Below are 24891 nucleotides of genomic sequence, written 5' to 3' on the forward strand. Positions count from 1 at the left end.
CGTCCGCGCCTGGACCGCGCCCAGTGCCAGGACCCCTGGACCTCGAAGACCCCGACCGACCCGCCGGACGTACTCAGCCGCCACCCTCAGCGCACTCAACACCGGCCGACGCCCAGAGTGCCACCAAGGCACACCACGACGCACCCACGGACCCTTCAGCTGCCACGCCTGCAAATTCACCTGCATCCGGACCTGCCTCGCACCAACACCCGCCAAGTCGAACACCAGCAGCACCCACCTCAAGTGCATCCTACTCAACACCCGCTCCGTCCACAGACACGCCATCGAACTCTGGAACCTCCTAGACACCACTGCCCCTGACGTTGCCTTCCTCACAGAGACCTGGATGAACGCCTCTTCAGCTCCCGACATCGCCATCGCTATCCCAGAGGGCTACAAGATCGTCCGGAGGGACCGCAACGCCAACCAGATGGGAGGAGGCATCGCCATCATCCACAGGAACACCATCCGTCTCACGACCAGCACCGACAACACCCTGACCACCGCCGAACACCTGCATTTCCAGATTCACACCGACCCGAACACCACCCTCAGAGGCACCCTGATCTACCGATCTCCGGGACCACGCACCCAATTCAGCGAGGACATCGCCGACTTCGTCAGCCCGCATGCCCTCCCCTCCGCCGACTACATCCTCCTGGGGGACCTCAACTTCCACCTGGAGAACAACAACGACCGCAACACCAGCACCCTGCTCGACAACCTCGCCAATCTTGGACTCAAGCAGCTGGTGTCCACCCCCACACACCTCGCCGGACACACACTCGACGCAGTCTTCTCTTCCAGCACAGACATCGACTTCAGCCACGCCACAGAGCTTCAATGGACGGACCACAGCTGCGTCCACTTCACCTTCAAGAGGACGACGACCCACCACCACCAGCATCAGGCCGCCCGCAGAAGCTGGAACAAGATCACAGCAGACCAGCTCGCCGCTTCCCTGAGCCAGCACCCTCCCGCCAGCTCAGCGAACCCCAGCCAGGCCGCCGACAACATCACGAAGTGGATCAGCAACTGCGCGGACGAACTCGCCCCGCTGAGGACCCCGCCCAGCAGATCCGGCAGCAAGAAAGCCCCGTGGTTCACCGACGAACTCAAGAGCTCCAAGAAGAACTGCCGAGCCCTCGAGAAAGTCTGGAGAAGGGAACCTACACCGGACAACAGGACCACCTTCAAGCTGGCCACCCGGAAGCACCACCAGCTGATCCGCGCCGCCAAGAAAACTGCTTTCAAGGACCGGCTGGACAACGACGCACACAACTGCAAGGAACTCTTCAACATTGTGAAAGAGCTATCCAACCCCACCGCAGGAAACAACGACATCACCCCATCGCAAGACCTCTGCAACTCCCTCGCTTCATACTTCCACAACAAGATCGCGGACATACACAACAGCTTCAACAACCAACCAACGCACACCAAGACCGAACAACCACCCCCCACCACCACCCTCCACGCCTGGACCCCGATCAGCACCGAAGACACCATCCGCACGATGAACTCCATCCACTCCGGATCACCGACTGACCCCTGCCCTCACCACGTCTTCAACAAGGCTGACGCTGTCATCGCACCCCACCTGCGAGACATCATCAACACATCCTTCGACACCGCCACCTTCCCTGAGAGCTGGAAGCACGCCGAACTCAGCGCTCTTCTCAAGAAACCCACAGCGGACCCCACCGAACTCAAGAATTACCGCCCCATCTCGCTCCTCCCGTTTCCAGCCAAAGTCATCGAGAAGACCGTCAACAAGCAGATGACCGCCTTCCTCGAGACGAATGGATCCCTCGACCCCTCACAGTCCGGCTTCCGAGCCAATCACAGCACCGAGACCGCCCTCATCGCCGCCACCGATGACATCCGAGCCCTGATGGACAACGGAGAAACAGCGGCCCTCATCCTCCTAGACCTCTCCGCGGCATTCGACACTGTCTGCCACCGCACCCTAGTACAGCGCCTCAGCAACGTCGGAATCCAGGACAAGGCGCTGGAATGGATCATCTCCTTCCTCGACGGAAGAACACAGAGAGTCCGCCTACCACCGTACAAGTCAGAGGCCACCGAAGTCATCTGCGGCGTCCCTCAAGGATCCTCTCTGAGCCCCACCCTCTTCAACGTCTACATGAGCCCCCTCGCGGCCATCGCACGCCAGCACAATCTCAACATAATCTCCTACGCCGACGACACCCAGCTGATCCTCTCCCTGACCAACGACCCCACCGCCACCAGAGCCAACCTGCACGAAGGGATGAAAGAGGTAGCCGAGTGGATGACGACCAGCCGCCTGAAACTGAACTAGGACAAGACGGAGGTCCTCATCCTGGGCTCCTCACCCTCCGCCTGGGACGACTCCTGGTGGCCTCCCGCCCTGGGCACCACACCCAAACCGACAGACCATGCACGCAACCTGGGCTTCATCCTGGACTCCTCCCTCTCCATGACCAGGCAAGTCAACAACGTCTCCTCGGCGTGCTTCAACATCCTACGCATGCTTCGGAAGATCTTCTGGTGGATCCCCACCGAGACCAGGAAGACCGTCACCCAGGCCCTCGTCACCAGCCGACTGGACTACGGCAACACCCTCTACGCCGGTACCACCGCCAAGCTCCAGAAGAGACTCCAGCGGATCCAGAACGCCTCAGCCAGACTCATCCTCGACATCCCACGAACCAGCCACATCTCCGGACATCTGAGAGACCTTCACTGGCTCCCCGTCAACAAAAGAATCACCTTCCGCCTCCTCACCCACGCACACAAAGCCCTACACGGCCAAGGCCCGAGCTACCTCAACAGCCGAGTCAACTTCTACGCTCCCAAACGCCACCTCCGATCAGCCAACCACGCCCTCGCCGCCGTCCCCCGCATCCGAAGAGCGACTACAGGAGGAAGGTCCTTCTCCTACCTGGCCGCCAAGACCTGGAACTCCCTCCTGACCGACCTGCGCCTGACCCAAGACCACCTCTCCTTCAGGAAGATGCTGAAGACCTGGCTGTTCGAGCAGTAGCGGCACCCCCCCCACCCCCAGCGCCTTGAGACCCTACGGGTATGTAGCGCGCTCTATAAATGTCATCGATTGATTGATTGATTGAACAGCGTGACAACCTTTGGCAAGAAAGAAGGACGGGTCCTTAAAACCACCTTGTCCGGATGAACAGAAAGGAAAGGAGGTTTAGAAAAAAGCCTGGAGCTCACTCACTCTTCTGGCAGAGGTGATCACTACCAGGAAAGCCGTTTTGAGAGTATGAAGATGCAAGGGACAGTTATGAAGGGGCTCGAAGGAAGCACACATCAGATATGTCAAGACAAGGTCCCATTGAGGCATGATGAACGGCACAGGAGGAAATGTGTGCGTAATGCCTTTCAGAAAACGATTAACAACCGGGGACTTAAAAAGAGAAGGCTGATCTGAAAACCGGAGATGGCAGAAACATAACCTTTGATAGTGCCCAGAGCAGAGCCCTGCTGGGCCAAGGAAAGAAGGTACAGAACAACTTCGGAAAGAGGGGCAGAAAGGGGATCCACAGTCTTTGCTGTGCACCATGCCACAAGCGTGTTCCACCTGCAGGCGTATGCCGTTTTTGTGGATGGACGCCTGGCTGCCAGAATGACATCACAGACTTTAGGAGGAAGATCGAAAGCTGTCAACTGTCACCGCTCAATCTCCAAGCATGGAGGTGAAGGCTGGACAGGTTCGGGTGGAGGACCGTCCCCTGCTGCTGCAACAGAAGATCCTCCCGAAGAGGCAGTCAGATCGGGGGATCGATCGACATGTCGAGTAGCTCGGGATACCAGTACCTTTGTGCCCAATCCGGAGCCACCAGAATGACTTGGGCCCGGTCACGCTGAATCTTCTTCAGCACTCTGGGCAGAAGTGGTAAAGGCGGAAAGCGGACAATAGACCGCAACTCCACTCACAGCGAAAAGCGTTGCAGAGCGAGTGCAGCCTTGGAAATTCCAACGCGAAGAACTGATGACATTGCGCTTTCTCTCCGGTGATGAATAGATCTAACCAAGGCTCTCCCCACTGCTGAAAGAGACCTTGCACTACGTCCAAGTTCAGACGCCATTCGTGATCCATCATGCACTGGTAGCTGAGTTTGCCCGCCCTGGCGTTCATAGAATCTGCCAGGTGTTGAACCACCAAGGTAATGCCTTGATTTTCCAGCCATGTCCAGAGGAGCAGAGCCTCCAGACATAGGGTCCAGGACCCCACCCGCCCTGTTTGTTGCAATACCACATGACAGTGGTGTTGTACATGAACACCTGCACCACACTTCCCTGGACAGAGGGAAGGAATGCCTTCAGTGCAAGTCGGATCGCCAGAAGCTCCAAAAGGTTGCTATGGAGCCAGAATTCCGCCGGGGACCAGAGGCCTCTGATCTCCACCTTTCCCAAGTGGCCTCCCAATCACAGGAGGGGCGCATCCATCAACACTGTGTGCTCTGGTTGGGGAAGGGAGAGGGATGTGCCATTGACCCAATCGCGATTCGTGAGCCACCACTGCAATTGTCGTGCAGTGCCTTCCGAGTTCTGGACATGATCGGATAGGTTGCTCTGATGCTGCACCCACCAGAACTTCAGGTCCCACTGCAGAGCTTGCACATGCCATCTGGCATGTTGCACTAGCAGGATGCAAGAGGCCATCAGGCTCAGGAGCCGGAGGGTCATCCTGAAAGAAACCTGGGATAGAGGCTGAAAGATCGGAATCATAGACTGAATATCCTGGACTAGCTTCTCTGGAGGATGAATGAGAAACCGCTTTGAATCCAGAACCTCTCCGATGCAGGGGAGCTTCTGAGAGATACTCTGGTGCGACTTCGGCACGGTGATGGAGAACCCCAGCAAATGCAGGTCGGCAGCCGTAGTCTGAAGGTGGGTGACAACTGCTTGGGGCGAGCCCGCCTTCAACAACCAGTCGTCGAGGTAGGGGAAGACTGACACCCCTGAGCTGCGCAGGTGAGCTGCGACCACTGCCATCATTTTCGTGAACACCCGAGGGGTGCTGGTAAGGCCGAAGGGCAGCACGGCAAACTGAAAATGCTCCTGGCCTACCGTGAACCGCAGCTAACGCCGGTGGGCCGGTAGGACGGGGATGTGAAAATATGCGTCCTGCAAGTCCAATGCTACCATCGAGGGTCGAGGGCAGTCAAGACCTGTGCCAGAGTCAACATCTTGAACATCTCCTTCAGGAGCGAGCCATTGACATTCCTGAGGTCCAAGATGGGGCGCAAGCCCCCTTTGTCATTCTTGGGGACCAGAAAGTAGTGGGAGTAACAACCACGCCCTACTTCTGGCCCACTTGGCCAAGAGGGCCATAACTTCCTGCTGGAGAAGCGCAAAGTGATCCCACGATATGCGGTGGTACTGAGGTGGCAGTGCTGGGAGGGTAGACTCGAAGGGGAGGGAGTAACCTCTCCGGACGAGTTGCAGCACCACCTTGTCAAAAGTGATAGAATGCCAATGGTGAAGGTGATGTCGAATCCTGCCGCCCACTGGCGTGGGGTGCATACCAAAGCTCAGACTAGGAAGGCTTTGAGGTGGATCTTGCAGGGGCTGAGGTGGACTGACTCTCACAGCGGCCTCCATGCCACGTCCGTGCTGAGTTTGGTTCTGTGCAGGCTTTTGACTAAACGAGCGGGCAGGGGCACCACTTCCATGGCCACAAAAGGAATAAAAAGAAGACGTGGTCAGGCGCGTGGTGGAAAAACCCTAGGACTTAGCTGTAGCCCGAGAGTCCTTAAAATGCTCCAGCGCACTGGACGGCCTTATCACCAAACAGGCGAGTGCCATCAAAGGGCATGGCCATGAGCGAGCTCTGGACGTCTGGTGAAAACCCGGTAAATCTCAAACAGGAGTGGCGATGAGTCGCCACAGTCGTGGAAATTGCCCTACCGAGAGAGTCCGCGGTGTCCAAGCCATACTGAATGGTGAATTTAGCTGCATCCTTACCCTCGGCCACAGCCTGGGACAGAACAGCCTGGACCTCTTCATGACACTGAGGTAACAGCTGAGCAACGGTAACCCACACGGCGTGGGAATAGCGGCCCAATAGACATGAAAGTTCACCGACAGCAGCCCATGGCTGGCCGAGGAGAACAAACGCTTGCCGAACTGCTCCAGCCTCTTAGAGTCCTTATACGGCAGAACCTTGGGAAAGGCAGTTTGGGGTGTCGAAGCTTGAATGACCAGACTCTCAGGTGTAGGATGAGTGGTCAAAAAGGCAGGGTCACCCGGTGCCGGGCAATGACGCCTGGCGACGTTCTTATCCACAGGGGACCCTGTGGCCAGCCGCAACCAAGTGTCCAGCAAGACGTCAGTGAGGGCGTCATTAAATGGCAGCAGTGGCTCCGACGAAGTGGACGCCGACTGGAGCACCGCAGTGAGGAAATTTAAAGCCACCGTAGGGAGATCAAGGTTAAGGACTTCAGCTGCCTGACGGAGCACCACCGTGTACGAGGCACCCTCCTCCATGGTGGGCGAGGGAGAGGCAAACCCCGGGTCAGAGGAGACATCAAGGCCGCCGGCCTCCTCCAAGTCGTCCGCCCAATCCTGCTCAGAGTCACACTGACAAGCAAGAGGGTCCTCTGACCCCTCTCAGTCATCCTCTATCACCGCCGTATGTGGCGCCTACCGCAGCGGCGGGGCAGGGACCGGGAAAGGAACAAACTGCGTCGGGAACGGCGCCGGACGGCCGAACCTGCGCTGTGTCCCAATTCGTCTCCCAGACAAAACTGTCCAGGAACCGGGGCTGGGGCAAAACCAATGGCATCCACCGAGGCACCAGAGGCGGAGCAGAGGGTGGCGCTGGGGCCGGAGCCGGCAGCGTGGGACCTTGTGGTGCCGTGGCCGGAGCAGCCGGTGGTGCAGACGGCCCGACAGGATCCTGACACGGGACCGCAGGGCCCAAAGGCACGCCGGCGGGAGCCCGATGCCTAAACAGGCGGTCTATGGCAGCAAGATACTCTTGCACCTGTGCGGGAGTCGCCGACAGACCCGGGTAAGGCGGCTAGGCCGTGGGACTCCCAGGCAGAACCCCTGTCTCCCTCATCCGCGGACCGACGGGGCAGGTGGGAGGGGGGGGGTTAAGAGGGTGGGGGGGGGGAAGAGGGTGGGGGGGGGGGGAAGAGGGTGGGGGGGGGGGAAGAGGGTGGGGGGGGGGGAAGAGGGTGGGGGGGGGGAAGAGGGTGGGGGGGGAAGAGGGTGGGGGGGGCGGTGGGGGGGCGGGGCGACGGAGAGGGATAACGCTTCTTCAACTTCTCTTTGTGAAGACACCTACCTGAATACGAGGGTGAAGACTTGGAGTCTGAGGAGGGATGATCGAGGCCCAGCGAGCGTTCTCTAGAACGGCCCCTGGATCGAGAATGGTGCTGGGACAAGTGCCGAACCTCAACCAACTTCCGGCGCCGCTCCCTCAAGGCCTTTGGTGCCATGGCCCGACAGTTCAAACAGGGCCGGGATTTGTGGCCACGCTCCAGGCAGTAGAGGCAGTTGTCATGGGGGTCTGCCACCAACATATTGCGATGGCAGGCCCCGCAAGACTTAAAACCAGGCATCCCTACGTGCACCAGAGAAGACCTACAAGAGACAAAAGTCCCAAAAAAGGTTGTCAAAAAGTGACTAAGGAACGTGTTCTAACCGGATCTGCACTTACTGGTGAAGAAAAAGAAAGAACTGACGTCAGCGCGCATGGGTCGCGCCTAAGTAGTCTCCATGATGTCATCTCGGCGCTTACGACGCCAGCGACGGACGCGGAACCGCACAACGCCACCTACGGATGAGCAGAGTTACTGCTAGCGAAAACTTTCCGTATCCGGTCTGACCCCTGGGGATATTCTAAGGTAAGGAATCTATCATAACATGTCTCTTTCAGATGGAAGGTACATAGAATCATACACAACATCGTTATGGACCGAAGATATGACAACAGCGAGCTGGCAATCAGCCACATGGTACCATGTAAGAGGATGGCGGGAGTGGAAGATATCAATAACTCCAGAAAATAGTAGCAATCTAACATAAAACAGCATTACTGACTGAATGGCTACAACCAGGCGCAGAGAGATAACTGGAAAAGAAAGCAGCAAGTGCGAAAGAACCTCGCTAGAATAGATAAAAAACTACCACTATCTGGGTCTGTAAAAACATCAAGTTGAACAAAGACGAACACATTTTAAACCAATTAACTAGTCTCCATTCCAATAAAAAGAATATCAGGCAGAAAAGGGACCCTGACTGAAGCAACAGATAAAAGACATTAAACAGTTGTGTAAAGACCAGCACCACAAAGTGAAGGTCTAAAACCAAAAGATCAGTATGAAAAAACTGAAGTAACAGATGGAGTTGCAGTGCATAAGAGCACAACAAGTGTTGAGGTCAAAAATGAAATGTCTTTACAGGAGACCAGACCCATGAAATGGCCAGAAGGTATGAGTTAAACACAGCAAAATACCTTTATTATACCACAAAAATGGAGAAGAAAGTACCCTACCTCCTCCAAAGGAAGAGAAGGGAGAGAAAAAAATCGATAAGCAAAAGAAATCCCCATTTTCAATGGGACAACCTGTACCCAGTCACCAATAAGTCTTATATTATGAGTGAGGATCCAGGCGTCACTCAAGATCGCTATTTTCCTTACTCATTAGATCAAGGCATAACGAACCCCCAAGGGTTGGAACCTTAACACAGCTTATGAGAACTCAAGAAACTCGCAGGAAAAGAAACCAAACAGTATATCCGCACAATACACAAAATACCCTATATAGAATCAAAACTTGGGTAGAAAAATCATCTTCAGAAAAGAACACCGCCTTGCATCAACAGGCATTGAAACCCAATAGAGCCACAAGGCAATATACGTCCCAAATAATGGGAACCAAAACCTGTCATTGACAGTTTAAAAAGTAATAAGAAAAACCTGCAGACTGCAGGAGCACCTCACCGAGTACCACTAGTAGGTGGAGATTGAAAAGAAAAGGCCAATGGGCAGTATCCTAGAACTGCTCAAAAGAAAGAAATCAAGACAACCATCCCCCCCATACAACCCTTGCATGAGAGGAATATAAGGCAGACGGCCAGAAAAACAGAGTTGAAGATTCTGTCACACAAATGACTGTCCCGAAAAAGTTGTAAGGTGAAATCGGCATGAGCGCAGACAGATGTATATCATCGAAAGGCATGTCTATCAATGTGGATTGAACAGCCTCCGGAAACCAGTTGTATAGCCAGGCACGATGACAAAGTACTATTGAAAGAGACATGGCTTGCCATACAGAATCAGTGGTATCAATGGCAAATCGAATCATAAATTAAACTGTTTGTTGGCCATCATGAGATAACTGGGTAAGATCGTTCCGGGTCTCATCCAGAAGTGAGGGGAGCAGGTGCGAGACACAACCTCACAATGCATGAGGAAACAGACTCAGAAAACATAAGTGACCTTAAGACTGAACTGGAGGCAGAAAAAATATGCCGACGAAAGTATTGAGACTCCTGGACTCCCTGCCTGGAGGGATGTTAGAAAGAGCACTGTTGTCAGGGGAAGCTGTAGCAGCCTGAACCACAAAGCTGCGTGAGTAGGCAGCAGTAGAAGGCAGGCTGAGCCTCCGGGGCAATAGGAGCTATAGAATCCACTGGGGCCCTCGTAGCGGGTGTAGTCCAAGATCCAAACAAAGCATCATATAGGCTTCACTGTAGGGGAGCATGACTCAATCACTGTTTGGCCCTGATAAAACACCCCAGTTAAGGGGTCGATGGCCACATCCACAGAAAAGAGCTGCAGCTCCAGAAACATACCTACCCTCCTCAGAAGCTCAGCAAAAGCATTCGCCAACCCACTCACTTCATTAATTGGAAAACTGTCCAGAAAAATCTTATTCTTCATCCCTTTCCCCCCACCAATGCCCCCTCCCCCTCTGGCAACATTGATAAAGATGCAGTTTGTCTCAATAACTGGCTCTCTCAAGCAATCTCAAAACGATGCCCACCCCATAAGCAAGACAATACTTTGAAGAAAACGAAAATCAAAGCTCCCTGGTACACGCCTGACCTAACAGCCGCACACCTACTCTGCAGGAAAGCGAAACGTAAATGGCGCAGAACCTACGATAATGGTGATCGTAGTAATTACATTCTACAGAGGAAAAATTATCTCTCAACCATTAAATCAGCTAAAAGAACTTATTATGTAAACGCCATTAAGGATGCCAGTCAAAAGCGAAAAACCCTTTTTGCTATAGTAAAATCCTTCACCAATCCAAAAGTTCTCCAACCGGAAATCCCCTCTTCTCAAGAGCTATGTGACAAAATTTCCGATTACTTCGATGACAAAATCACCTCCATCCATAAAAACTTCCCCCCTCCCCCCCCTGTTCGCTCAATCTCGGATCTGGACCAATCACGCCTGATTGCTAACAGTCTCAAAAACTTTACCCCGGTGACTCTGACTCAGACCAGAGAAGCGATCCTTTCATGCAAATCTGGCTCCCCGTCTGACCCTTGTCCCCCTAAAATCCTCCACCTCATCATCGATGAAGTTAACCCCATCATCAATGAAATAGTCAATCTCTCCCTCAAAACTGGCTCTGTTCCCCTTTCTTGGAAAAAAGGTGTGGTTAAGCCCCTCATGAAAAAGGCGAACAAACCCCCTTCGGATTTGACCAACCTCCGTCCTATCACCCTGCTGCCTGCACTGGGTAAAATAACTGAACAGCTAGTCCACAAGGAGCTCAAGACCTTTCTTGATTCCCATAATCTACTTCACCCCCAGCAATCCGGGTTCCGGTCTAAACACTCAACCGAAACCGCCCTGATCGAACTGACCGATACCATCAAAACCCTTCAAGATCAAAGGAAGAAGGCCATTCTGATCCTTCTCGACCTCACGGCAGCATTCAATACCATTTCCCACTCCATTCTGATTAATAGACTTATGGACATTGGCGTTACCAACTCTGCCCTATCCTGGATTAGTTCTTTCCTCAGCGATAGGTATCAAACTGTCTCACTCGGCCCTTTCAAATCGAATGAGAAAAAGGTGTCCTTCGGAGTTCCCCAGGGCCCCATCCTAAGCCCCCTCCTATTCAATATTAATCTCATCCCTCTGCTTACCCTTATAGAATCGTTCGGCATAACCGTCACTTCTTATGCCGACGATACTCAGCTTATCATCCCCCTTGACGACAATTCCAACACGGCAGAACTCAATCTGAAACACTGCCTAACAGCAGTCTTTCAATGGATGGACGCTAACCACCTCCGCTGCAACTCGAATAAAACCGAAATCTTGCCTATTGGAAAGAATGCCTTTTTCTGCCCTGCCCTGTGGTGGCCTGACAATTCTGCTGCTCCACCGCAGACTGTTCCATCGGCCAGAAACCTCGGGGTCATTTTTGACTCCGAACTCTCTTTCGATCTCCACGTCTCGACCGTAGCAGGAAAATGCTTCGGCATTATTAAGTCCCTGAGAAAGTTCTTTGACTTCCTCCCGCTTGACTCCAGAAAAACGATTGCGGTAGCCCTTATACTCTCTCGAGTAGACTACTGTAATGGCCTCCTGGCAGGGACCAAAAAGTCCACCCGTTCGAAACTTCAAAGTGTTCTACACACTGCTGCCCGTCTTGTCCTTAAACTTCCACGCAAATGCTCAATTTCCACCGCTCTTAAATCCTTGCATTGGCTCCCCTTGCACAAGAGAATACTCTTCAAAATCCTCACTGTAGCCTTCCGAGCCTTCAACAAATCTGGTCCGTCCTATTTGTCTAGACGCTTCCCTCATTATACTCCGGGCCGCTCCCTCAGATCCTCTCAAGAAAATCTCATGACCCCCACTAAATTCAATCTGAAGTCTAAAGGTGGAAAAACGCTCAGCACCCTGGCTATTAGAGCCTGGAACAGCATGCCAAGGCACCTCAGACTACAGACGCTTGAGAAGCCTTTTAGGAAGCTCCTCAAAACTTGGATTTTTAATCTCTCTGACGACTGGACTAAAGCAGCCATCTAGCCCCCCCCTCCCTCTCTCTGCGATCTGGTCTTATGATTTACAGCGCCAAGATGCTCCCTTCGGAGCTAACGTCCGCGCTCTAGAAATACCCTTCCAAATATCCAAAATATCCAAAAAGCAGAGCTAACCTCTGAATTGAGGCCGGGAGGAGAAAACAAGCCAGAGGATGGGGTAGACTCAAGGCCACTAGCCTCACCCAGCTGGGATAGCTAACTAATCTCCAGGAGAGGCTGAACAGAGTCCGTCATGGGTTGAATAAACACCAATTCTTCTCATTCCGCTCCAAAAACCTGTTCTCCCAGAGTTAAAATAGTAGGGGGGATGAAAGATGTCTGCGGTGAACTGCACCACCAGCACCGCCCCCGACAACACCCAATGTCAATGTGGCGACACATTGGAGAGGAGAGATGATGGCGTGTTGACTGCCGTCGCCGACTTCGACATCGGAGCTGGGTGATGAGACACTGGCATCGCAGGTGGGAACTCCTAAGGGCTGTGCACCGGTGCCGACACGGAGCCGACACAGATCAGACTATGGATCCAGAGAGTCTAAATGAAGCAGAGGGAGACCCCGTCAGCGTGGATCCCGTCCTGGCTCCTCTCACCTCCTTGGGGCTGAAAAGCACACAAAAGGTAGGTGGAGACCCAGAGACGGCATGAAGGGAAGAATAATATTCCCGCATTTAGTCCAGAGTCTCCCCGGCTCCAGGGAATAATGGGAGGCGCGGTGTAGACTCTCGCCCGACTCCTCAATAGGACGACGGGGAAGGACGTATGCAGCGAACCTGGGGAATGCTGCAACTTTGACCGCTTAAGCTGCAACTTACCTTTGCACATGGAGTTTGATGGACGCAAACAAGAAAGACTTCTGAAGCGGGCTCTTGAACGTTCCTTGGAACAAGAAGGAGACTGCGAACAACATGGAGCCTGCGACAACCTCCCTACCAAGAGCTTTATGCTGCATTCCTGCAATGCCGTCGGCCAAAGTTCTTGACAGGGGTCACACTCCCCAGAGTCATGGTGTTCGCCAAGACACCACATACAAATATCATGAGGCTCTGTGGACAACATCTTCCTTCCGCAGGACCCACAGGGTTTGAACACAGACAACATTTAAAAAAAAAAACAATGTTCCAGCGACAAAATATGTTTAGATAGGCCAAAAAAAGGTCTTAGGAAATGCTCTCTGGATTTGTGTTGGAAGTGCGCAAAGGAAGAAACTGACGTTGGCGCGTCAATTGAGGACTTATATGGACTCTATTGACATCACTTTCAGTGAATGACATCGCTACGGATTTTCTCGACGCTCTCTAACGAAGCGCAGAGGTACTACTGTAGAAATTTTTCAGGACCCAGTCTGGCATCTGGGAATAATTCATAGGTATAATATGGCTATCTTTTTCTTTTTCTATGTTTCTCTCTTTACCCTTTCTATAATTAGGAGTGAGTAGGCCATGTATTGTTCAGTAAAAGTCATATGCAAACAAATGTTACCTGATTGAGAGGGAGTATCATGCAAAGTGTAAAATAGTTATCAGCCGCATCAATGTACTTGATTTGTAGAAAAACAGTCTTTATAAATGCTTGTATTCTAAACCCCCCTCTAGCCAAAAATGTGTTAATTATGTATCCTGACAAAGATTTGTTCTGGCATTTCCATTTCCATTTCCTTGTTTGCAGACAAAAAACATATTATGGCTTGCTTTATGAAATTAACTTATATGCATAGGTTTCTGATATTTTTCTATAAAAAGCGGTATATCATGTATGCGAAAAGAATTGTATATGTTTTACCAATAGAATGTTGTAACAAACATGTAACTAGTTCGGTTGTATTATTGTTTCACGATAGGAGTTTAAAAATAGTAAAACATTGTTATGATCTTTTTTACAGAAATTTGATGGTAAAAGTCCTGATGAAGGCATAATCTATATGTCGAAACGCGTCGACCGGATGCCATCTAGCCTCTCTTTTTAACTTGTTTTTTAATACACCTGTATTATTATATTCTTATTTTATCAATTTTGATCAATGCACTTATTTTTAATATCTCTCTTTTTAATCAAATTAAAAAATGTATTTTCTCTAATACTGAACTAGTTGGTTTGTTTAATCTATTGTGTAAAAAATTTTTAAGTGTATGCCTGGGATTGTTATTTCACATTTATCACTTTCAGTGAATGACATCGCTACGGATTTTCTCGACGCTCTCTAACGAAGCGCAGAGGTACTACTGTAGAAATTTTTCAGGACCCAGTCTGGCATCTGGGAATAATTCAAAGGTAAGAAATCTGCTACTAGATGTCTCTATCAGATATCTTATACATGCACAATTTACCACTGGACTCTTTTAATGTGTAACACATTTTGGGGTATCCACTAATCAATGTCATATCCATGTATCGGAGTTATGGTAACGGTACCGTCACTAGTATGTATGCACAATTCATATGCAGTGTTCAGTACGACAGTCAACAAAAGTGTAGATGAGGCAGTGCTCAATAGAGTGAACAAACATATATATCACATATAAAGACACTATACAATGCCCCTAGCTCTGTACACAATTTAAGTATCTATAAATAATAGGACGTTGTAGATAAATACACAGTTCCGACTGATTACAATGAAACTCTCAATGACACCTACCTACAAGATAACAATGACACTTCGACAGCAGATGTATATGACAACTTCAGATTTCTATGATACCTGCAGAGCAGATCTCAATGGTACAACCAAAGCACAAGAACACATACAGCCCACAAGTGCTCATTGATGCCCATAGAGAACAAGCTCTCACTGATACCTGCAGAGTTCAAGCTCTCTATGAGACCATCTGAGACAAGCTCTCTCTGAGACCATCTGAGACAAGCTCTCTCTGACACCTGTAGAGTTAAAGCTCGGACTCCTAAACGACACAGTCTCTGAATGGCGCCTGCAGAGCAAGACCTCACAATTACCACTGCAGAGCACACAATCTCAAAGACACTGTGAGAGCACAATCTCTCAATGAAACTTCCAGGGTACAAGCCACCAATGACATGTCCAGGGTATGATCTCCCAATGACACTTAGAAACCACGAGCTTTCAATTACTCTTCTTGGGCACAAGCTTCCAGAGACACCACCAGTCCATGAGCTCTCAATGAAACCTCCAGGCCAAAACCTCTTGATGACATCTCCACACCACAAACTCTCAATGATATCTCCAGGGCATGAACTGTCAATTACATCTCCAGGGCAGAAGCCATCAAGCACCTCCCAATCAACATGCTCTTAAGGACACTTCCATAACAAAATCTGAATCATGTCCTGCTAAGAGAGCACCAGTTAATCGTTGATTTAAACATTGCACAATTTCATTTTGCGTTTCCTTAGTGGCTGTTAATTTTATTAATATTGATGCCTTAGGAGAGGAAATAATTAACTATGAAAAATGGTGATAAACATATTCGAAAAAACATTGCATTTTTATTGCTGTGCTACAGGAGACACATTTGACTTTAGCTGAGGTACACAAAAAGTGGTGTGGCTAACTGTATATGGTTACCATTGTTACCTTCCCCAGCGACACACATGGAGTAATGAAGCGGGTGGCAGCCGGAGTATTATTAGATATGCTTAAGGAGGCAGCAGAGGTGAAAGATATGTAGTGTTCTTTAATGTGACATATTGAAGTCTATCTTATAAATATATATGAATCGAACACAGATTACAAGCTGTTCTTCTGGGTGTGCTACAGGGAAGGATACCTTATTCAAGTAGAATGATAGTCTGGATGGAAGACATGAATTGTGTCATTTTTGGGAAGATGGTTGGCACTCACTAAGGTATGGCCAAAGTACTTAGATGGGTTATGAATGAAATAGGATTAAGGACTTATGGAGGATCCAAGATGACATGGACGAAGTATTGTCATGACACCAACTCGCATAACATCGAGCAGACTGGACTACTTTTTGACTCTGGCACAAGATCAGAATAGTCTCCATTGCTGGTACAGTATACTGATGCATATAATAGACCTGGCTACTCAAGCAGTAGCAGCAGCACCCCCCCCCCCCCCCAGCTCCTTGGGACCCTCACGGGTGAGTAGTGCGCTTAACAAATGTTCAGGGCCAATGCATAGGAAACATTCACGGTGGTAAGGCAGGTTGAACGTATGGCTAAACCTATTGCATAAATGTACAACTCCAACGCATACTGATGGAGCAGGAGAAAATATTGCAGCAATTAGAGAGGGAAGGGTTTGTGAATCAAGAGAAAGTAGCACAAGCAGTACAGACTAAAAGACACCTAGAAGACACCTGGACGACACACAATAAGTTAATCGGCACATCCACCAGACAGCAGGGAGGGACCCAAAACGGGCTGCATGCTGGCACAGCTGCTGAAAAGAGACAGACCCTCAACAAATACTCTACAGGAAGGAAAACACATGTTCACACAGGATGGCGTAAACAAGCAATATTACATGCATTTTAAACGGGTTTATAAGAAAGAATATTGAATAGTATGTCACAAGTAATGTGCTTCTTAGAGGGGCTTGATCTGACCAGAATAACAGGGCAGAAAGACATGCTAGACACTCAAATACATACACAAGAACTGGTAGAAGTGCATGTCAAGTCACAAAAAGTGAAAATGCCAGGAGGCTAGGCATGCGAAGACTCGAGAAAGCGGTAGGGAGCTTGGCCTTACTAATGAGGGAAGCCTTAATTATAATGCTTCCAAAGCCAAAAATCTAACTGTTTACAAGGCCTATGGGCCGTTTTTTATATACAACACGAATACAAAATACTGAGTAAAATACTGACAGACAGGTTCATGTGTATTATAGACAGCATAGTACACGAAGAGCAGTGTGGATTTATACCTGTCTGGAGTATGTTGTTGAATCTGCTGTAGTGGACGCATGTCATGGACATGCTACTGCCTGCACATGGTTGTGTGCACTAGCAGTATTTGACAGTCAAGGTTTCCTGGAAGTATCTATGGATGGCACAGGGGCGGATGGACTTTCCCCCAAATTTCTTGAGAGGAATCCAGCTGTTGTATGCAGGACCAAAACAAAGAGGGCAAGCCACCAGGTGCTCTCAGACAGCTGACTCGGAGGGGCCCTACATAGGGATTTCACCATGTTACAATTACTATATGCCTTGATGTTGGAACTGCTGGGACACAGGTTGAGGACTATTGTGCATGAGTGGGGACTTGTGGTGGGAGATGTAGCATGTGATCTTCATGTGTGCTGATGAGATCCTCATTTACATGTCAGACATAGAACAATCCAAGCACAGCCTGCCACAGGAGCTAGACCGCTTCAGTGAAGTCTCTAGTCTTCTTGTGCACTGTAAGGAACTTAGCCTGTTCCACTGGGTGAGTAGTGTAAGGTAGCCAGAGAGGCATACATAGGAAAATGGATATACCGTATTTTCCGGCGTATAAGACGACCTTTTAACCCCTTAAAATTTTCTGGAAAGTCGGGGGTCGTCTTATACGCCGGGTACAAAATTTTATGGTATTTTTTCATGCGCTTTTTCACAGCGAGGACTTCACTCGAAGGTGTCAGACCGCTTCACAATACGAAATAACAAGAAACAACACACCTTATGTTAAAAAATACAGCCACCGACCCTGGCAACGTCCAAAAATACAGCCACCGACCCTGGCAACGTCCACACCCAGGCCCCGCGCCATGAATTGTGCAAGTATCGAAAGCGAGCGTGTTTTTGTCATAGCGAGGACTTCACTCGAAGGTGTCAGACCGCTTCACAATAGGAAATAACCAGAAACAACACACCTTATGTCAAAAAATACAGCCACCGACCCTGGCAACGTCCACACCCAGGCCCCGCGCCATGAAGTATCGAAAGCGAGCGTTTTTTTCATAGCAAGGACTTCACTCGAAGGTGTCAAACCGCTTCACAAGCGAGCAAATGGCGCCATGAGTCTTACCTCGACTGCCGCTGCCGCTGTACACGCGCCTCCAACCGCTTGCACATCCCCAGGCAGACGAGGCAGCAGGACGAGGCAGCAGGACGTCCGAAACACGGTACATGGTAATGGGCAGCCAACGCCGAAGATGGCAGCGCCCGGTGTGTTGACACGTTTGGCACGTTTGGCACGTTTTGGCACGCTCACCTCTCCCCTTGGCATGGGCGTGGCATAGAAAGGGGACTGTACAATGTTCCCAAATGTTCCCGAAGGCAGTAGAGCACTTGCCGTGATTGGCTGGTTGTTGCTAAGAGGAAAAACAGTCTCGTGACCAGATAGCGTATTTGCCGTACCGTACGTGTGGTGTTGAAGACAGTCTCTGCACCTGTCCATTCTGTACAGCACCAGTACCGTACATCGAGTGCAAATGGCTGACAGTCAAGAACCCGGCAAGGCTCCAGCAGCACATTCCGTGCAAATGGCAGACAGCGAAGAACCCGGCAAGGCTCCAGCAGCGCATCCAGAGCAAATGGCTGGCAGTCTAGAACTCAGCAAGGCTCCAGCAGTGGCAAGGAGAAGAAAATATGAAGCCAGCTACAAACTCAAAGTTGTGGCTTTTGCCACGGAACATAATAACTGTGCTGCTGCTAGGCAATATGGAGTGACAGAGAAGATGGTTCGGGCCTGGAGAGCAAATGAGCAAGCATTGCGGAGTATGCCAAGGGGCAAGTGTGCACTAAGAAGAGGCACCCCACATTGGCCAGAACTGGAAAAGCATGTAGCAGACATGGTGGCCGAGCATCGGCAAAGCGGGTATGTCGTGACCCGAAATAAAATCCGCTTGGTTGCACTTCAGTGGGCCAAATCTAATCCCGATCTCAGCCACAGATTTAAGGCCACTGTGTCCTGGTGTACCAGATTCTTGGGAAGGCATAATCTGGTATTGCGGCAAAAGACAAAAATTGCCCAGAAATTACCAGCGGATCTTGATGCCAAAATGCATAGCTTCCATCGCTACGTCATTAGGCTGCGCAATGAACATGTGTATGCGCTAAGTAGCATCGGAAACATGGATGAAACTCCGATGAATTTTGATATGATCGCCAACAAAACTGTCCATCAAAAAGGCGAAAAGACAATTTTAATAAAAACAACAGGACATGAGAAGTCCAGTTTCACTGTGGTACTTGCATGCACAGCTGATGGTGGCAAACTGAGGCCAATGGTTATTTTTAAAAGGAAAACAATGCCGAAACTCAAGTTTCCTGCTGGTTGTTTTGTGCATGTTAATGAGAAAGGATGGATGGATGAAGAAGGGGTAAAGCTATGGCTTGATAACGTATGGAGCAGGCGACCAGGTGGACTTCTACAAAGGCGTAGTCTACTGGTGTGGGATATGTTCAGGGCTCATTTAACTCCCAGCACCAAGCAAAGGCTGGCAAGACTGAAAACGGATGCTGCTGTTATACCTGGAGGACTGACATCGTTGGTGCAGCCACTGGATGTGTGCCTAAACAAGCCGTTTAAAGATCGCATCCGAGAACAGTGGAATGAGTGGATGGTTAGCGGTGAAAAAACATTCACAAAAGGAGGAAACATGCGTGCGCCACAGTTGGATGTTTTGTGCAACTTTGTCATAAAGGCCTGGAACGACATTGATGCAGAAACAGTCATAAAGTCTTTCAAGAAGTGTGGCATATCGAACTCATTAGATGGTATGGAGGACGACTATCTGTGGGAAGGTGAAGAGGATGCCGAAGAAGAGACCACATCATCTGATACGGAATTGGTACAAGATCCATACGATGATTGCCTTACAGATGTACCACAAGATCTCATAGACTTACTTATGAGATCAGATGACGAAGAGGAGGATTTTGAAGGTTTTTAAAGGGAACGTTATAAATCCTGTAGAAATCGCTTGGATTTATGGGAAGTTATGGAACGTTTAATGCACTTGCACTGTTTCATGCACTACGTTATTTATGTTTGCCGTTATTCAGAAGTGACAGTTTTTGATATGGTTTTAAATAAAATGTTTCCGAGTAAAGCAAGATTGTTTCTACAACCAATTTCTTTGCGTTCAGTCTTTCAGTTTGTAAAATAAACGCTTATAGGTACCCACTGCCCACTGATAAAGCCTTACTGCTCACCCACAGGGAGGAGGACTAGACTAATACGGTAAGTTCAAAATACCGGTACATACTCGGAATGGCTATGCTGCGCTGGAAGTGGGGGGTCGTCTTATACGGCGAGTATAGCACTAAACCTAAAATTTTTCTGCCAAAGTCGGGGGTCGTCTTATACGCCGGGTCGTCTTATACGCCGGAAAATACGGTAATAAGGAATTCATGAGTTTTCGATTTCTGCGTACAATGGTGACTCAAGAAGAATACAAAATACGCTCTTAACATGTGTACAGTATTGAGTGGTCAAATGCAATTGCCAGAATTGTGGTATAAACTACCCTCGTATGTAATGGGATAGGATCTTGCTATAAAAGATTATGTAACGTACTAGAACAAAAGGGGTAAATGTCCAAGAAATTGTCTGTCCTAGATCAGTGGGTGAAATCAACAGGGCTCAGATGTCCAAAAAATGGGAACACCCTAACTCATTAAAACGAGTTCCATAAGAAAAAGATGAAGGACAGAGCTGAGTAGCAAAATATCTCTTTGTTTTGTCATTCAAACGTAGTCAAAAGATCCAAAATAAGAATGAAATGGTTCTTTCTTTTTCTATTTATTTTGGGAATCTCACTGAAATATCAGAAAAATCAAGAACCGTTACATTCTTATCTTGGACCTTTTGGCTACACTCGAATAACAAAACAATGTTATTTTGCTAATCAGCTCGGTCCTTCAAAGATTATGTTACTGCTGCGCCATTTGCATGTCCTGCAGGGATCAATGTGTCACCTACCGCGAATACAGTCCCAAGAATTGGACCGCTGCTGATATCACAATAAAGGCAGGTAAGCTAAGTAGAGAGGTTGAAGATGCTAAAACTCCTCTAGGGCCATGGGGGATTGGGCTTATCGGATACTGAGTTATAGTATATGGCGACAAAGCTATAGCATGCAGTAAGACAAAGGCGATCGTTGTGAGAAAACCGGTCATACGGGACATACCTGCAGGAACTACTGTGCAATGTTTACATGCTGGATGACACTGTCCAAATCGAGTATCCATATGCTATGAGACAAGGGGGATGGGCGTGCGGTGTGGCAGTCAAACTGGTACTAAAGAGGCCCCCCTCGTGCAGTCAACATGCCACTGTGGACCTGTACACAAACAACAAATGTCTTACCTTTACAGAAGTGCAGGTACTGTTTGGCATAGGTCGAGGGCAAACCATGTAATATGCACGAATGCCTCAAACAGCCAGTGAAATATGGAAGATACCCTCGGACATCCCTGAGAGCACCCACCCATACAATAGAACATCTACAAAATTTTGCAGAAGGACAGACTACTGCCCATCGTCTACAATGCAAGACAAAGGAGGGATTGCTCCTTTACCCAGAGAAATCAGCACTGTATATAGTGTAGATCAGATTTAAATTAATTCTTAATTAGCACCACAGAACTTACATGATCCCATAATAAATAGGTCTCATTTACCTGGTCTGCCACATGTTTTAGAGTTGATTAAAGTGAGGCTAACTTTTTACAGGTGACGTGAAACTGGTATGAGGTGTGGAGGGTGCCACAAACTAATCTTAAATCATTGCTTGCAAAGACTGTGGAGAGGAAAAAGTGGAAAATGAAAAAGGGAATTCACAGCATACGGGCTGTCCTATCTAAGAGAAAACCATCCATTCATTGGATGAGCTGAGGCAGAAGAAAATAAATGAAGGGCCTGGAGGTCTGAATGAGTGGGCTATTTAGAGTCATATGAAATGCACAAGATAAAATGACAAATTAATGTAAGACCTGGCCAACTGACTCACCATGATACAAAACTTATCGGACCCTTCAGACAGTTGCCCCTTGGAAAAGGTTAGCTACTCCCGAGGACTGGTAATCAATGGAGGGACACTGCGTATGGCATGTATTGGAAAAAAAACAACTAGGAGTGACGGCTTAAGGAGATAATTGGCAACAGATGACAGGAAATGAGTGACCTTATCCGGTAGAGAAATAACGGAACAGACGTGGATACGCTGGGTGTGTGCTAGAGCAAAGTGGTGGTCACTACCTGGATATCCGGGTTTCATCCATCTATAGTGACATAGTGAAACATTATTAAAACAATACATATTTTACTGTAAATGTGAGTGCTATTGCTACCAATGGATTGTCAAAATATATATGAACTGTGGTCGTTGCACATTTTTTTTCATAATGCAGTAAAAGATAATTTTAGAAAACTAAGAAAATGCTACCTGTAACCTCAGTGACCTCATACAAGTAAACACAAAAGTACACAGTTATTTAGCAATAGCTGAAATGTTCAACGGAGGTACATGCCAGAGATTTTGTGATCATCAACCTGATAGGCAAGTTCAGTAATGCTACTTAGGATTCAAAACAGTAACAGAAGCAGGCGCACATAATCACTGGGCAATATTTCTTTACATCATTTATTCATACTCATTGGTAGCAGTGCGCTCTACAAATACTTTACATTTACATTTTACATTTACTCAGCAGAGCTTGCCCTGCCAGAGACACTAGATGAAGAGGCTTCTTGAGGTACAAATGATTTTAATGACAAGGTTGCCATTAGACGTGTGCATTCATTCACGGCGTACATTTACAAGACAAGGCCCAAGTGTTATTTTACAGCTCGGATCTTGAGGGGGTAAAAGGAAGCTGTTCATCTAATCAATGATGCCATGTCATGCACGGCGAGCCGGCATCAACCCAGAGCACAAAATGTCAAGTTTGTCCCACTTCATTCATTATCACAGATGCGCGTTTCATGTCAGCAGGACTCTGCTGTGCATCCCTTAACGTAGTGCAAGAAACAAGAACCGTCGATGGCGCGACAACACCCTTCTGTGCAGCAACATTAATAGCAAAATGTTAGGCAAGTAAAGACACTCATTTTGGTGATTTTGTTTCAGTGAGGTCAGTATTTTCATTTTTTTTGTTAGTGCTGGTGTTGCTGCTTACCTCAAATTCTGCGTGTCTATGAATGTCCTCTGCGCGTTGTCTGCTCAAGATAAATTCGGCCTCATTGGCTACTCTTACCAGGTGATCTTTCATAGTTTGACTCAACAGTCTAAAACAAAAAATAGAAAGACAAATACAATCGGGGTCATTTCAATTAAATATTTTTAGAGGTCAAAATCATTAACTTTTTACTGTGCGTGCGCTTTTGAACCTCTTTCAACAAGCATGAGTGCGAAATGCATGGCAGCAGCATGTCATCTATCCCAAAAACAAGATTTCCAAGATGTTAGACCCCCACGCAGCCTGCCTTAAGACTTTCAGAAACTCATGTCAGATGCTGGACTTCAGTCTTCGTGCTCACAGAGAAACCTTCCCCTGAAAGCATGTTAATCCTGCTCCAGAAATACAATTATAGTCTCAGATAAAAGGCTCGGAGCACAAAAGTTTGAGAAAATGGAAATATCTTTTTCTGTGTCTATATGGAGTGACCAGTAAGAAGTTTCCTCCAACCATGTCTGGAGAAAGCAGAGCCTTGGGCGAGAACATTGTCATTGCAGGCAGGTTTTTAGATCCATTTGTCATCCACACTGATGCATGAAGGTTGCCAACCCCTTAAGAACCAGACGAGTGACTCAAAATGCAAATGGAGAAAAAAGGGGGATTCACAACACAGATGTTTGATTTAGTTTATATGCATTGATATTTAAATCGCACTGCACATGGCTCATTCTTTTATCATTAATGCCTCATTAATACAGTATGCAACTGATACACTGCATTTGTTTGCAGTAACTATGATAATTTATTCGGTCATTTATTTTGGTATTATCACTACATGTTTTCTTAAGTTTAATAAGAATTTTGAATACACATGATCTGGGACTGCCCAGCAATTCAAATATACTGGCAGTACAGCACAAACACAATCTCAGCAGTACCAGGTAGACAAATTGAACTTCATCTAAACAAATGTAGATGTGAATCCTGGATTAAACCAGAGGCACAATCACAGAAAGAAGGTAACAGGGCTCTGCTGGGTAAGCAGTATATAGCATAGTACGGGAGATCAGAAAGAAGTCGCCCTCCAAGTGACAATGCTTGAAGGGAATTTGCTCACACAAGGCGGAACCAAAATACAAAACCCAGAATTGGTCACACAAAAAATCATAAAATCCAGTGCAATTGCTAGGTGCATTTCCAAATAACAATACCGTAAATTAGACAACAAAGCTGCAAGACTGGGGGGTATATTCACCAAAACAAAGTATTAACCATTGCATGCTTAACAAAACATGTAGAGCATGGATTTACTAACTATAGTATTCTAGGAACACGTTCTATAAATTCTGTATTTCTTTGGTTTATGAATATCCAAAATTAAAAAGTTTCTATAAAAAATATTTTGAATACATAACCATATGGGGGTCATGAGGGATAGTGGAATGATTTTCAACCTTTATGTACCTGCTAGAGAACTCCGGTCTTCCTCCAAGTCCCTTCTCCAGATCCCCCGCTTCACACGCAAAAAGTGGGGCGGGGCCAACTTTTCTACCCTGGCTCCAACATTCTGGAACTCTCTCCCCGATCATCTCCGCTCTGCCACCCAGTACCTCCCCTTTCGTAGAGATCTGAAAACGTTCCTCTTCAGCCAGGCCTTCCCCTCTTAAAACTCTCTCAATGTCTCCTCTCATCCTTTCTTCCGGTCTCTCTCCCTCAGTTGCTGATCTCCCTAGCGCCAAGAAACCGCAAGGTGTACGCTGCGCTTTAGAAATATTTTAAATTAGAAATTAGAAATTAGAACGGTCAGTG

General features: G+C 48.3%; 1 protein-coding gene and 1 pseudogene across 1 annotated transcript in view; both read right to left on the minus strand.

Annotated features, from left to right (window-relative positions):
- LRBA (LPS responsive beige-like anchor protein) overlaps positions 1–24891 on the minus strand; it is a 2444222-nt gene that overhangs the window by 1421524 nt on the left and 997807 nt on the right. Inside the window, exon 36 of the mRNA XM_086962285.1 lies at positions 23083–23191. Coding sequence (XP_086818411.1) covers positions 23083–23191 — 109 coding nt within the window. The remainder of the gene's footprint in view (positions 1–23082; positions 23192–24891) is intronic.
- LOC147728517 (U12 minor spliceosomal RNA) lies at positions 8538–8676 on the minus strand (annotated as a pseudogene).

Source organism: Lissotriton vulgaris, chromosome 3_1 (genome assembly GCF_964263255.1).
Source record: "Lissotriton vulgaris chromosome 3_1, aLisVul1.2, whole genome shotgun sequence".
NCBI classification, from domain to species: Eukaryota; Metazoa; Chordata; class Amphibia; order Caudata; family Salamandridae; genus Lissotriton; species Lissotriton vulgaris.